Below are 15,076 nucleotides of genomic sequence, written 5' to 3' on the forward strand. Positions count from 1 at the left end.
ATTTGCATGGCTTACCACCGGATCAACTCTTTAAGCACCGAGTTGTTATTCGCTCCGAGGTCTCCTCTCAATTTACAGCTGGACGAGAAAAAAAGATTATAAAACCCTCTTCTTTCTCTCTGTCTTGCTCACTTGCTCCATCGTTTTCTCTCCGGTGGCTGCATGATTGGTGTTTGTGTCTGCGGATCATCCATCACTAGCAAGTTTGACTGAGAGGCACATATTTATCTAATTCTGATTTATTTCACCCCCATCGCTAATGGCTCCTAGTTTATGACCCCACGCACACATTGTTTTGGGCAGATGGCGCTTCATTGGTGAAACAGAAGTTCCTCAGGCATTGTGTAGCACTCCCTCTCTCTCTCGCCCTTCTCCTTTTCATAGCTCATTTCATTGGCAAACTGCATATATATATATATACTGTATGTCCATAGTGCCCTAACTATCACAACTGAGAGAGAGAAGGGGGGAAAGGGGGGAGTGGCGGCTTGCAGTCCTACTTACAGACACATCCAGATAATATGTAGGATGATAAGCCCTTGGATCAGGCATTCAGAACACAGCAAGTGGCTTCAGAAACTTGCATATTTATGTATCAAGATCCCACATTCTCTTTGCCAAGCTGTCTTCCCCGTGCATACTCAAACACTGGATTTGATACTAATAGCTGTCATTTGGTGCAATTCACCAGCAAGGGAAGAATGATGTGCATTATAAGAAAGGCAAAGAAGAAGGGAGAGCGTAGGTGTTTCAAAGTGCCTGAGTTTGACTCCAGTGAGAGACTGTTAGTGACGAGTGCGTGTGTGTGGGGGCACATTTGTTCTGTGCGAGACAGAAACAGGATAGGATGCCGAGAGACGGAAAGGGGGAGGAATAGAGATTGATCCAGGGAAGATGGCAGACAGGAAGAGAGAGAGAGAGAGAGAGAAAAAGGGAGAATACAAGACTAAAGGAGAGGAGGAAAGCAAGAATGAGAGTAATGGTGGCGGCTGTTTGTGTGAGTGCATTAACAATGCTATAAAGTGGGCTCATCCCAGGACTTCCCATATAACTGCCATCTGTCTGGTTGTAAATCTGTAGGAGGTGGGAGAAAGGGGGGTTGGGGGTGGGTGTGGGAGGCACAAGCAGTAGGGACATGCCATCTGAGAAGAATGACAACCCATTTGCCAGTTCTTCCCTTGCTTCCATGACATAGCAGACATCTCGCCTGGCAACATCACCAGGCATAGTAACGTATGCATTAAGAGTAGTGACATGTCTTCCTATATTGTTCAACAGAAAAGGGAGATGGTGTGCTGGATAAGCTTGAAACACGCATGGCATCATGTCAGTGATTTTTTCTTTCAGACTGATAAAAAAGGTCTTTGGTTTTATTCAGATGAATTGGCTGCTGTCCAGTGCAGACATTTATGTGAGGCAGGCAGAGATATGATACATGTGCTTTAATTCTTTTCATCGGATGCATTACATTTGTCCTCTACAGGGTTTTGTGTTGTTTTTTTTCCATGAAAAGGGATCTTTCCAAGGTCAGAGAGGAAGGGGATGGCAAGTCATCCATATTACAGCACCACCATATTAAGTTACACCAAGCATTACATTAATCTGTCAAGATTGCAATAAAATAGAGATCAGGATTAGGCCAAGTGAAAGTGAATATTTTAATCAGGCATGTATCTGTGTCCACTGTCCATAAACTGACCTGGGAATTTATAGATGAGTGAGGGGAGGAGGGAGAAGGGGTATTTGGAGGGGGTTTGCATTATGATTCCATTTTCATTTTATTGCCTCCGCCAATCTCTGTCTTCTCCTCCCTCTGCAGGTCTGACACCACCTACCACGCCCCCACACAAAGCCAGTCAAGAGAATCCTTTCAAAGCATCGCTCAAAACCAAGTTGTCTTCATGTTCCTCCTCAGCCTTGGCATGCAAAAGAGCCAGACTGAGCGAGTTGGGCCCCGGCGCTCTGGCCCCGGCCCCAGGTGCCTCAGGCGGGGGCCCCACAAGGAAGGGTCCCGAACAGACTGAGCTTTATGCCCACCTGAGCAAAGCGTCCACCGCCCTCCCTTACTCTGTCACCCAACACACAGTGGGGGGTGGCCTTGAGGAGCATCGCAGCACTAGCAACAATAAGCGAGCGGCGCCCCGCTGCTACAGTGACCATGACTATTGCCAAGCGTCAGCTAGCACTAAGAAGGATGGCGGCACAGCCACTGTTACCATGACTACAGTCACCTCAGGTGCCACTGTTGCTCCCATGCCAATTGCAGGCAAAGTGGAGGACAGGCATGTCGAATGTAAGGACTCAGCCATGCCACCGTCCTCATCATCATCATCATCATCATCAACATCTTGTTCTCCATTATCAGCTTCATCTGGTCCTTTGGCTAAGCAGCAGAATTTTGCCTCTGTGAATGGAGAAGCAGCCCGGGTCCAGGGTTTAGGGAAGCAGACCCTTACACAAACCCTCCAGATCCCATCACAAGAGGCCACTACTGACGGGGACCAACAGCACCCTTCTGCCATCAGCCGCAAGCTCCTGTGCGACAAGGAAATCAGAGCAGAACTCAATAAGCACTTTGGTCATCCCTTACATGCCCTTCATAGCCAGGGTGGCCAGGAGAGAGAACCAGGCAGCAAACCGAATAAGGCTACAGCCCCTCAGTCTCTTGAGGAAGGAGAGGATGGTAACTGCTCCCAAAGGGTGCCAGGCTCCAGCTACCTGCACCCAGGGTTCCTGCCCTTCCACGAAGAGCTAGAGCTGGGTGAGGGCCGTGAGAGTCGCTTCCTCTATCCATGGGAGGGCACCCCTCTGGACCTACTCTTTGACTGCCCCCCCTGCTCTCCCTCCTGTTCCCCACCATCCAGCTGCTCCCCTTCACGAGGCTCCGTCTCCCCACCTTCCTCTCTCCTCCTCTCGCCCAGCAGGCCTTTCTGCTGGACCAGCAGCAGCTCCCGCTCCCGTTCTCGTTCCCACTCTGGCTCCCGCAGCTCCTCCTCACACCACCGGAGGCGCTCCCTCTCCAGTTCACCTGACAGACGCCCCTCCTCCTGGTAAGTCATCTCTCACACCCACACACACACGCTTCCTGCCTTTTTTGGCTGAGCCTTGACTGCTCCCCACCCATGCAGTTTAAAACAGGAGCTGGAGCTGGCAGGGGATCTAGCTTAGGAGTGTAAAACAGGCCTGATCAGTCGTCAGGGCTGGTGTCAGACCGGATAGACCCCGGAGACTCTTAGCATGGGTTCTTGACTTCCTACTAGTCTTTGTCTTGCTTGGACTAAATGCAGGATAGATTTGGCAAGTCTTACACACAGAGATTCAACAGGTGAAAGAGAGAGGTGGAACGGATTCCAACGAACTGCAAAATGTCTGCAGTTTTTATACTAACCAGACTATTAAAACAGGTGGCACTTCTCTAAAATGATAAAATATTGTGTGAATGGTACCACCCCCTAAAACAACACACACTTAACAAAAAGGAAAAACCCAGGACATGAAACGTGCCAGAGGCGCTGGACTTTTGAACAGTACGAGTTTTAATCTCTAGGCAGGGAGTTTTATTTGAATGTCTTCCTAACACTCACCCCCCCCTCCTCACTTGCTCCCTCATATGCTCCTGTTTTTTGTTTGATGCCGGGGCTATTGTTTTAAGCGGCAGCTGTTGTTTTTACTGAGTGGCAAAGCCTCCTCTTCTACATCCCCAGAGATGAAAGCCAAATCCAGGCTGTGGGAATGTAGTCTCAAAACCCCTCTCAAAAGAGAATCGTATCATCATAGCTCTGTGTGAGAACTACATTTCCCATGCTTCTCTTTGATCAGAGCCTAGGGGTTTTCTGTTGGTTTTTTTTTTTTTTTTTTTTGGTAGAAGAACAGAGGCAAAGCAGAGTTACTGAGAGGGATGTGAGGAAATTCAGTTTGTCAGTAGTAGTTCATTGAGTGCCTCACATTGCAGGACTCCACTGCAGTGACTGAGTTTGTTTGCCTGATTACTTAAAGGTCAGTTTACTCCACAGAGCCAATAGAATCACTTTATTCTGTCCAGGCTCTTGTTCTTTACTCCACACCAACTTGCTCACAAATTATACAGTAATAGTCTCAAGGCATTCGATCAGAATCTGACATGCTGACACGACAAGCTTTTTCTGAAAATACTGGCTAGGGATTGGAGTTTTGAAAGCAACAGAACAAGAGGCTTGTTACATTTTCATGCAAGAAAAGATAAATAGATTTTCAGCAAAATAATGCTCAAAAATCCCTCCTCCCCGTTTCAAGTTGCACAGCATAAGATCTTCAATCTTTCCAAACTGGCATTCCTTTGCTTCTCTGAGCTTCCCAAACTTCTCTCCCTGCATAATTCAGCTCTTCCTTCTTCAGCAACACTTCAATAATTAAGCATCAGAAGCCCTAACGTGTGCAGGGGTACAAGCTCTACAGTCTGGTCACTAGGGCATGCAGTATTGACCGTTTCCTCATACAACATAGATGGCAGGTGCGTGTATATGATAGCTCAGGTGTGTACAAAAGTTCTGTAGAAAATCATGCACACTTTCTGTGGTCATGGGTTAGATGAGGGAAAGGCAAGGGAATACAGAATGCTTTTATATGGAATTAACCCAGTTTCTAACATCTAAATGGGTCTTGTGAATATCAAAGAAGTTAATTTGGCTCCCAAAGCCAAGAACAAATTAACCAGGGTGTCACAAGTTTGCACACACAAGTCTTTTTTTTTTAAAATGTGTGAGATGAACAGCATTCCTAGGTGTTGCTAAAAAATAATACTGCCATATTCAACATTTTCTGTTTCTCCCACAGGTCTCGTCACAACACAGATTCAAGCACTTTTCGTTCCAGGACTCACAAGAGCCCCCACCCTCAGTCTCGATCTCCTCTCAGCCGCAGGCCAAGGTGATTATTTTAAATGAATTATTTAACCTCCAATTTTATATGTCGTTAACCTCTGTTTAGTCGCGTACTTGGGTTTAGGACAAATGTTTATTCTTAGCAACTGCCTGGCAAAGACTTTGTTATGGTATGTAAGGAAAGATGGCTGAAATAAAAAAGTCAACCTAGACAAATGCAGTGAAAGTAACTTTTCCCTGTCACCATTCATAAATAGTTTGCTTTCTCTGTGATTCCCTTTTCACATCAAGACCAAAGCTTGTTCACAGTCTGTCCCATCCACACGGGGACCCCGTGACAAACATTCAGGGCAAATATGTTTAATTGATCATGTTTTATTGGACTTGTGACACAAGCATCCCAAATCGTCATCTCATACTTCACCCATGAGTTGACGCTCTCAGCTGCACAATGACGCTTATTCAACTTAGTGCCTCTGTAGTTTTCCATGAGCCACTGCAGAGGGGACCATTTCATATGCAGAGAAGTACTGGCACAGCGCAGAAAGAGAGAGAGAGAGAGAGGGAGACTGACACCATCTCAGCGCTCCGAGCTGATTTGGCACCCACGGGCCTAATGACACCCGACAAGCCCGAGAGTCGCTCATCAGTCGAAAACTTAACGGACACGTCTTATGCTAGTCTTGGGTGGGGGAGAAAGTTGCACTTTCCTTCTTGATGAAGCCCTAACTAAGCAGAAAGTAATGACATGTGAAGTTGTGCTGACAGTTGCAACTGCCTGGCTCCCCGACCGCGCCACTCGCCGGCACTCCCGCAGGCCTATCCTACGGGCTCCGTAATCATAGCGTTGGCGAAGAGACATCTTATTAACATGTCTATTTCCTTTCTTTTGCAACCCTTCTCAACCATCAGTGGCGAGAGAATAGTGGACCTAGTCCTTGGTGAATACTGGTAATTGTTCTTCGTAGACATCAACAGGAAGGGTGAATATAGAGGACGGGCTGATGTCATACTTATCCTTTCCTCCGCAGGTATGACAGCTATGAGGAGTACCAGCACGAGAGGCTGAAGAGGGAGGAGTACCGCCGGGACTACGAGAAGCTGGAGTTTGAAAGGGCCGAGCAGAGAGAAAGGCAAAGGCAAAAAGCAATAGTGAGTCAACTGACACAAACGCCATCTAATTTCCTCTATCCTCTTTTTTTTTCTATGCTTGACTTTTCGTCTTCCCTGCAGACACTGATAAAAGACCGCATGCAATCACTGCTGCTGTGGCACATTTACAAATTCCTGCAAACACACAGAAACCTCCCACAGACACACACACACACACACACACACACACACACACATTACTAAGGATGAGACAGCCTCCAGCCCAGTGCCATGTGCCACAGTGTCTCCCTACTGAAAGAATACATACAAAGTGAGTTCCTGAATGATTCAGGCGACAGGCCCTTCCTCTTTATCTTGGGGTTGTGTATTTTTAACGTCTCTGTCGTCTGGAAACACTGTCGTCTCTTATTAATCACACCACAGGGGTAAAATGTTAAAATAGTGGAAAACAGAAACTAGGAGAGCAAGACGGGGAAAAGACAAAAAAGGAAACGGCCACTGATTCTCTGGAGCTCTTTTTCCTTTTTCTGTATCTGTTTCAAAATTCAGCCTGATGCAGTGAATATCACATTTCTGCCATATCTCTGCTCTCCATGTCTCGGTGTGAAATTACTCAGGTTTCCAGCAGTGGTAACGCTACTACCACCCGTTGATAAAGCACACATTAAATGATGCAGTAACGCAAACCTGGCTTGGCACCCATATATTTTCAGAGATGGAAAGACAAACAATTGCGAGTAGTACAGCTGAAGCTGTCAAATAAGGTTTGGGAGGCCAGGGATGTGAAAGCGTGTCTGTCTGTCTGTCTCTCTCTCTCTCACTCTGTTTTTGCTTCATTCTCTCACTCACTCACACACCCACACATACACAGGCAGCCCTCAGGGTGCCATCAAGAAAAGGCCGACTATTTATCAGTTGTCAGCAACTAAACCCCTAATTCAGCAAATACTCTTTTTTTGTCTCAAACAGTATGTAAGCGAAAGAGAGAGTGGAAAAAGTATAAAAACAGTCATCTGTAGTTAATTTGTATCTTTCTCGGCTGCTTTATATAAGTCTAACGGGGCAAAGGTGAACTTTGAGTTTAGCACCAAGCAACTGATTTACATACATGTTACGACTGCCCTCAAGACAGCATTACATTTCATTGGGCCTCAATAGACTTGCCCCAGTAATGGCAAGTAAATGAATGAATAAATAAATAATACTAGTGATACACTACAGCCCCAGGCTTGTGCAGTATTATATGATTAGCAGATGCAATTAAATTACTCAAAAGCTGTAATTGCAGCCTGGTGCAGTTTGCTCCTAAATTATTCCACTATGACCCCCTTGTCCTCTGAGGTTCAAGGAAATCCGTGTTTTTTGCCCTGTGGCTCACTACTGTTGCTCTTAATGCACCCTCTCTCTTGGAAATGAATATCTCTACAATATTAACAGACCTCTCATTGAGCAAACTACTTTACTGTGTTTTGTGAGTTTGACTCCTAAGTTGGAGAGAAAGAAACAGGCTTCTCTGATGTATGGCTGAGTCACCACAGTTTTATTTTTAGACTCCACAAAAGAAGAAGCAGCCCCCAACTTAAGACATGGCATCATTTGATAAAAATCACTCTGCCTCTGGTTGATGAGTTGCAGAGAGAAAAAGGAATTGTAGTGCCAAGGCAGATGGAAGGCGCTCTATCTGCAACTCTATCAGATAACAGGAAGCAAGCTGAACCAATCACAGTGGAACACAACAGACAGACAGAGGAGAGGGGCAGAAAACGGAGGGCCTAGAGTCAGCTGCAGTATCCACAGGAGTGATCAAGACCAATTCATTAGGGCTCGGTGGAGAAAAGAGAGGGGAAAAGGAAAAACAGACTCCCCCTTTTAATCTCCTTCCTCCACTCTGTCTTTCCCCTTAACGAGCAGGAGGAGAGACGGGTGGTGTATGTGGGGCGACTGAGGTCCGACTGCACCCGGACGGAGTTGAAGCGCCGCTTTGAAGTCTTTGGCGAAATTGAAGAATGTGCAGTGAACTTGAGGGACGATGGGTAAGGCCCCAGGACTTATTGTGCATGTGTGTGTGCGTCTATATGGTAGTCTGGCGTTTGTGTAGAGGGATGGAAAACTGCTGTAGCTGTTGAACTTGCAAAGGCAAGTGTTGAAGGTCTAAGACAAAGATGGAGCTTTTGCAGTCTCAGAGCGTCTCCTGATCCATCTTCGTTCTAGGCCTACGGAGCCCCAAAGATACACTTTTATTGATTCTCTTTTGCATATAAATAGCATGATCGTCATCTAAGACAAGGCCCTCTGTTTAGTTATTGTTGCCCTGCAGCCCCACTCTGACGTATCATTTTCTATTCTTGACCAGGGACAATTTTGGCTTCATCACGTACCGCTACACTTGTGACGCCTTTGCCGCCCTTGAGAACGGACACACCTTACGCAGGTCAAACGAGCCTCAGTTCGAGCTGTGCTTTGGCGGGCAAAAGCAGTTCTGCAAATCACATTACACAGACCTGGGTAAGTGCAGCTTTGTAGCTTTGTTGTTCTCTCCATCAGCCCCCTGTAGTCACACAATATATTTGCATAGCTGGGAGGACTGTCAGTGAAAAGGGGGATAAAAAAAAAAAAAAAAAAGGGGGGGGTGATGCTTCCAGATCAAGAGAGACCCATCTCTGTGCTTGTAACTATTCCTATGGCCCTGAATTTGTCCACCAGGCATTTGTGGCTCAAAAGGTCAAAGAGAGTTCAGAGGTCAGGCTGTGAACATGCTAAGAATAGAGCTCCAGTTCCTCCCTGCTCGTAGCTGTAATATCTTAAGGAAAACAAGGCAGACTACATTACTCATGTGGACATGGGATGCTTGTTTCTGCTTTGTTGAAATGAAATGCAACTCATTAGGAAGAAAGATAGCACTTAAAAGCATGTGTGCAGCTGTATACCAAATGAGTTTTCATCTGCCGTTGGATATACATGCGTGGGTGTGGGAATTACTTTTAAGAGCATGGCGAAGAGGAGGGAGGAGGAGAGATGAAATTACCAGGAGAAAGACAAAATAGAGGAAAGAAAAGGAGGTGAGGAAGAGGAAGGTGGGAGCAAGGTTAGGTCCCAGCAACCCCTCCTCCCAATAGAGTGAGGTTCCATCTGTTGCCAGCTGTTACGGCGTTGAAAGGAGGTAGAGCCTTGATGTGGCACGTAAGGGCCTGAAATTTACATACAGGGAGGAGAATACCTACTTATGCATACCTTGTGCCTTTGTTGGGGGTCAGGGGGTTGTGGCAGACTGCAGTGTGGCAAAGTGATTTCTCAGAGTAAACATGCACGTATGTAAGCAAGTACATAGCTTCTACATTGATCAAATATATACAACAACTAGAAATCTGCACTCAAGTGGATGCAGCTTGAGGGTTGAATGATGCATTCGCTAAATAATGCAAGATATCAATGAAATCAAGGCTTTTTCCTCTTGCATGACACCCCACTTTTGACATGGGAAGGAAAAAAGGGTACTTTCTTCTCTTCGTTTAGATACAGTTGTTGCGCGGTGATAATTGAGCAGCGATGTCGAAGGTTAAGCGAGAGATGCCCCATTATGTTGAGTGTTTCACACCCACAAAAGATCATCTCCATTTGGTGATGAAATACAAGATGGGTATTGACGCTTGCATCTGCAGCCAGTTTTCCTTTGACATTTATTTACAAGCAAAATGTGAGGTCAGGAATGTATAATGCACTGCTGCTAGAGGGTCAAAGGGTCACTAGAGAGAAAAAGAGCACTTTCCTCAATAAATGAAGCAGTTACTATACATTTTCAAAGCACATGCTTGAAGCTTTTAAAGAGGAGGACATGATGAGAAATTGACACACAGAGAAACAGTTACTAATCCCAAAGCCTTGAGGATAGACATTATGCCGAGATTGACTAATCAGTCTACTCAAATGGAAAGGCCTTCATTTGTCCGCCTCTTTGTCAGGATAGGAACAGGCTATTTTGGTTGTCCCCGTACTGATAGCACAGGATAAAGAGATTGAGAGGAAGGGAGAATCTAATAGTGTGGTATCCAAACCTCTCCCCGTCTTCTCAATCTTGTAGGCACCCGCTCCTTTTTTTTTCGGAGACACTGTCCATTAGTTTTAAGTAGAGCACCGGGGTATTTTTCATCCCTCAAGGTGCGCAGTGTGACACAATCCAGCCCTTGGCCATTGCATTAGATCACGACTGGCGTCTTCTGGCTGCCATGGTCATTCCCATTTCTCAAAGCTCTCGCAGTGTGCTGCTGGGCCCTTTGGGGGCCCCATTTGTGAAGCTGTCTGTTGGCAGAGATAAGATACTCTTTATGTATTATCAGCTTGATCAGGAAAAATAGGACATATGAGAGATGGACAGACACAAGGGTATGTTTTCACATTTGTTACCTTCGTGTAGAAAACACTTTTTCCTACCCTCACTATTTGAATTATTTGGTGGTAAATAGGTTGCTATGTAAACAGGCAGTTATGAATTGAGACATTTTCCAACTATTTATTGTGGCCAGCCAAGAAATCATCCAGTATATAACCACTTATAAAACATTAACTTTAAGACTAACTTTTTGCATATAGCAGGCTGTGCATTGTCCTCTATTTCAAGCTTTGATGTTACTCATGATTTTGTATAAATTCGGCAACATGATGCGTAATGCAGCCAAAGGAATAAATTACATTCTTCTTAAGGAATATGCAGATCCCTCTTAAGCCGAATAGCATCATATTAACACTGAACTACACATGACCGAGCAATATTGGTATAAAGGCCAAGTATTCTGGGAATGTTTTCCGAGAATACAAAGGTGAACCTCTTGTTTTATGTGCATTTTCAAAGAAGTCCTGCTCTGCTCAACACTGACCGCAATCCTTTCTTGCCGCTTTCAGACTCCCATTCGGACGACTTTGATCCAGCCTCCACAAAAAGCAAGTATGACTCCATGGATTTTGACAGCTTGCTGAGGGAGGCCCAGTGGAGCCTGAGAAGGTAACCAGTTCAGTGGCACCTGCTGTCTGTCACAAAGAGGGACTTCTGATACCTCACTGTTGTTTCTCGCTCCTTTGACGACGAGACTACCAGAAGTTTTACACTCTATGTCATAGAGTATATAAGAATAAGTCTATAGACCTATATCAATATAAATGAATATATCAAAAATAAAGTTTACATGAACATAGCTGCTGAAGAGCTGGAAAGAGACAATGCATTCTGGGAAAGCCAGTGAACCCTCAGAACCTGGTGCACAGGTTTGGTGCACTCTACTGCTGTACAACCATCAGTGAAAGAAGAAAAGAAAAACTTTCATGATTTTTTTTCTCCAAGCACTACAATGCCCACAATTCTTTGGGAGTGAAAACATGCAGCTTGTTCAACCAGATTTGTTTTCTTTTGCTGTTGACTTTTCTTTCTTTTATTCTTTTAAATCTGGTGTTTGGATCTAGTGTTACAAACAAGAGTATAGGGAATTGTATCTTGGAGGTAAAATTCTCAAGGTAACATTGTTGTCTACATTTTAAGGAGAAATGTAGCTGTGTATTTACAAATACTATAAAAAGGAATATTTTTATTTTATGTACATATCGGATAAAGTTCTTTATTTGTTACAGCTATGCACTGTAAAATGCAGCCTTTTTTAAAAATGAAGAGAAACTTTCTTAATTCAGAATGTCGATCTGTAGTAATTACAATACTGTAAAAGATATTGTACAGCTACATGATGTTTAGAAGACATGATATGATTGTAAAAAAAAAAGAAAAAAGATGTGTCCAATTGCTCATTTTGAGGGAGCATGTGAACAAACGTCCTTTTTTAAGTTATTTTGTTGGGGAAAAAGCAGTCAACCATGTATAGTTTTATCTGTTTATAAAGTTTCTCAATCAGTGTTTTTGCTTATACAACCAGTGTAAAATGCATTTTTAACGTGTTTTTCATGATTGTAAAAAAAAGGTACCCCATTTTTTTATTAATTACTTCTGAAGCAATCAGTCTATATATACATATATATACATATATATGTATATATATATATATATAAAACTTGGTTTGATTTCATTGCTTTGTATGGTTCTCGTTTTGATTACCTTCAGTGAAAGACGATACTGCATTCAAATCTTTTCAATCAGTACAAACACATATTTATCTATTTATTTTAATATTTGAATCAAGAATATTTATGGGCTCCATTTTACATGGCGCACCTTCATGAACTGTATTTACTGTTTATGTTGTCCTTTTGATTTGTGTTATTTAACTTGCAATCACTAGACAGGGTGTACAATAAATGGTTTGGTGGGGGATAATATTACCTTCTATGCCTTTCCAAAACAATCAAAACATTCAGCTAATCACTCCAGCAGTCACCCCCTCATCATTTTAATGATTTCTGTCTCCACTACCAGTCAGATCTGCAGGTCACTGGTTTTTCTTTCTACAGAAGCAGAACATGAAGCAATAAAATGATTTTGCAGGAATTTTGTTGTACCACTGTAAACACTTGTTGTCATCGCTCCACTCACGCTTGATTATGTGAATGCCAAACAAAAGTTTACAATTTCCTTTTCCTGAATTTTTTAAAGATCTTGTATTTGATGTAATATATATATAAATATATATATACAATGATGATACTACTAATATTATTCACAATAATTACAAGATGATTAATAAAAATAACAATGATAATAATATAAATGAAAGACAAAAATATATAAAAAGCAATAAATTATTTTTCAGAGTTGTATTTTAGCTCCTATTGTTGTGTGATTTTTGGACTTGACCCATTACCCAGTCGCTGGTAGCTAGGATGACTCCATTCCAGTATCTTGGCATTTCATCACCGTGACATTATCCTGTGCGGTAAACACTTGATTGTCCCCGCTCCAAACTCTCCTCCTCTTCCCTTTAAGATGTAATTGAGTCTATGTGATTGTAATGCACACATTACTTTGTGACATCTGTGCAAACGTGACTCTTAACTCCACCCTGTGTGTACAATGTGTCGAGTTGAAACTGTTTGTTGTGTAGTGCATGGCTATTACAGGATGACAGTTGGTAAAGTATATACCACTTTGGATATCTGCCTCTCAGCTGTCTTTAACTGGCAGATTTTAAATGACATTCTATAAGCCTAGAGAAAACTACTCAACGATGTATCGCATGCCGCACCATTTTCCATCACAGACCCGCCCTTCCTCCACCCACCAACCCCCCCACCTCCCTCCCCACTCACAGTCCAGATATCACAGCGCCGTCGACATGACATAAAAGGTAACCTTGCGGTTTCTGGTTCAATTAATATCCCGTTCCTAGCGCGAGCCAAGTAATGAGAGAACCAGCTTCCATCACAGGAAGAAGAAATCTTTGTATGAAAGCTTTTCTGATCACAGGCTTCCTTTCATGGAGTTTGACTGTGGAGACAAGAAACGGCAAATTTTTATGATGCAAAGAGGCAAAAATTGGTCAAGGGAAGGATAAAAAACCCTTTACCTGTGTTTTAACATTGTTTTACTTTTTTGCTGTCTGTATAGCGTTTGGGTAATGGTGTCGTGTCCCATTTGATAGATGTGGCTTTAATCATTGTAATAAAAAAATGCTTTGTAAATTGCCTAGAGTAGCAATATATTATAACACCTTATGGTTCAAATTTCAACTGTGGCGGACTTTTTAATAATGTGACCTATTGAGGACTTTGCCACTGCTTAAACGTTTGTTGGGTAATCATGTTTCTTTTGGAAGGACAATATGTGTATGAACAAATGTATGTGTGTGTGTGTGTGTGTGTGTGAGTTTGTGATTCTGGCCGGTATGTGTGTGTTTCTGGAGGTGTGTGTGTGTGTTTGTGTGTGTGTGTGTGTGTTTAGGGGTAGGGGGGTGGGTGGGGGGGAGTCGCTGTGGGTCGTTACCTGTTTGTGTCCTATCCACGTTGCCTTCTGCCAAGTCCTTACCAATGCCTTTGTGGTTCTACCTATTGTACGACTTTCTTGTGAATTTCATTTTTTATGTGCAATTCTCATCAGCCTCACCATGCCAATAAAGGGAAATGTGTTTGAAAAAAACCCCAAAAAAACCAACTTCCTTTCTTTTAGTGGCTTCCCTATTATCTTCCTTTCCCTGTGATGAATGTCCCTTCATCAAGCCCTGTTGTACCGCTTTCAGTCAGCGCCGTGGCATGATTATGATTTGTGCTCTCTCTGATTACTATCAAGAAGACATCTTTGAAGTTCTTAAGAAGGAAGATTCAAAAGTTATGAAAACAATGCATGCTTTAAATGTGGATTCACAATAAATTCATCATCCCCTCCCTCCTGCGCTTATATATCAAAGTCTTCAATGAAAGCTGACTGACGCAGGAGAAATGACACGAGCCCATCCTCAGCACATCTGTCTCCCTCTGAAGTTTCTCCCCTAATAAAGAAACTCTGCTTAATTCAGAGCAACTTCCCTCTTTGATATTCATATCACCTGGGAGAGAACACTGTAGTCTTTGTCTGTGTCCACAACTTGACTCCACACCATGAGTCTGCAAGTTAATTAAAAAGTTGGGGGGAACAATTTCATTAACACGATGGAGGGCTATAGTGAGTTGATGGTGTGCTTGATATTCAATGGGGCTTCATTATGATTATAACAACCCCTCCTTTTCCTTTAACACACACACATCGTAGCCTGGGAGCTGGGATCACACCAGGAGCCCTCCACTATGTCCTTTTTTCACTGGCGCAAAGAGAAATATGGGAAGAATGTGCATTAAACTTTAAGGTTGGGGGTCTGATTGTGTTTTTTATTAAGGCCGCTGTTTAGCCCCGGAGAAGAGAGCGGCTGGCTTTCATTTCGGCTTGGCTGCCGCATTACAGCGGGAGGTCTCCTTCTGCTTGCCCTTTCCACAGAATGAAACTGTCCCTGGAAATCTCTCTGCTCCCTGTCGGCTTTTTCTCTCCCACCTCTCTCTTTCCATCACGATAGGATGGCTTTTTTATCTGTTATGTGTCTTTTTTATTATTAACCAGTAGATAAGCAGCTATCTCCACTCCAGTTGGAAGTAAGTGGTAGCCTTGGAGATAATGGGGTTTGATGGGGCTGGACTCTCTGTGGGAC

At 43.5% G+C, this 15,076-nt stretch overlaps 1 protein-coding gene across 6 annotated transcripts in view; it reads left to right on the forward strand.

The window, feature by feature from the left end:
• Positions 1–13,583, forward strand: part of ppargc1a (peroxisome proliferator-activated receptor gamma, coactivator 1 alpha) — a 37,993-nt gene extending 24,410 nt beyond the window's left edge. For all 6 annotated transcript variants that reach the window (XM_051429129.1, XM_051429131.1, XM_051429134.1 and 3 more), the window contains 6 exons: positions 1,820–3,050; positions 4,813–4,905; positions 5,891–6,011; positions 7,884–8,005; positions 8,326–8,477; positions 10,869–13,583. In XM_051429129.1, coding sequence (XP_051285089.1) covers positions 1,820–3,050; positions 4,813–4,905; positions 5,891–6,011; positions 7,884–8,005; positions 8,326–8,477; positions 10,869–10,972 — 1,823 coding nt within the window. In that variant the 3' untranslated portion in view covers positions 10,973–13,583. The remainder of the gene's footprint in view (positions 1–1,819; positions 3,051–4,812; positions 4,906–5,890; positions 6,012–7,883; positions 8,006–8,325; positions 8,478–10,868) is intronic.
• The last annotated feature ends 1,493 nt before the right edge of the window (positions 13,584–15,076 follow it).

The sequence above is a fragment of the Dicentrarchus labrax genome, unplaced genomic scaffold, assembly GCF_905237075.1.
Source record: "Dicentrarchus labrax unplaced genomic scaffold, dlabrax2021, whole genome shotgun sequence".
Taxonomy (NCBI): Eukaryota; Metazoa; Chordata; class Actinopteri; family Moronidae; genus Dicentrarchus; species Dicentrarchus labrax.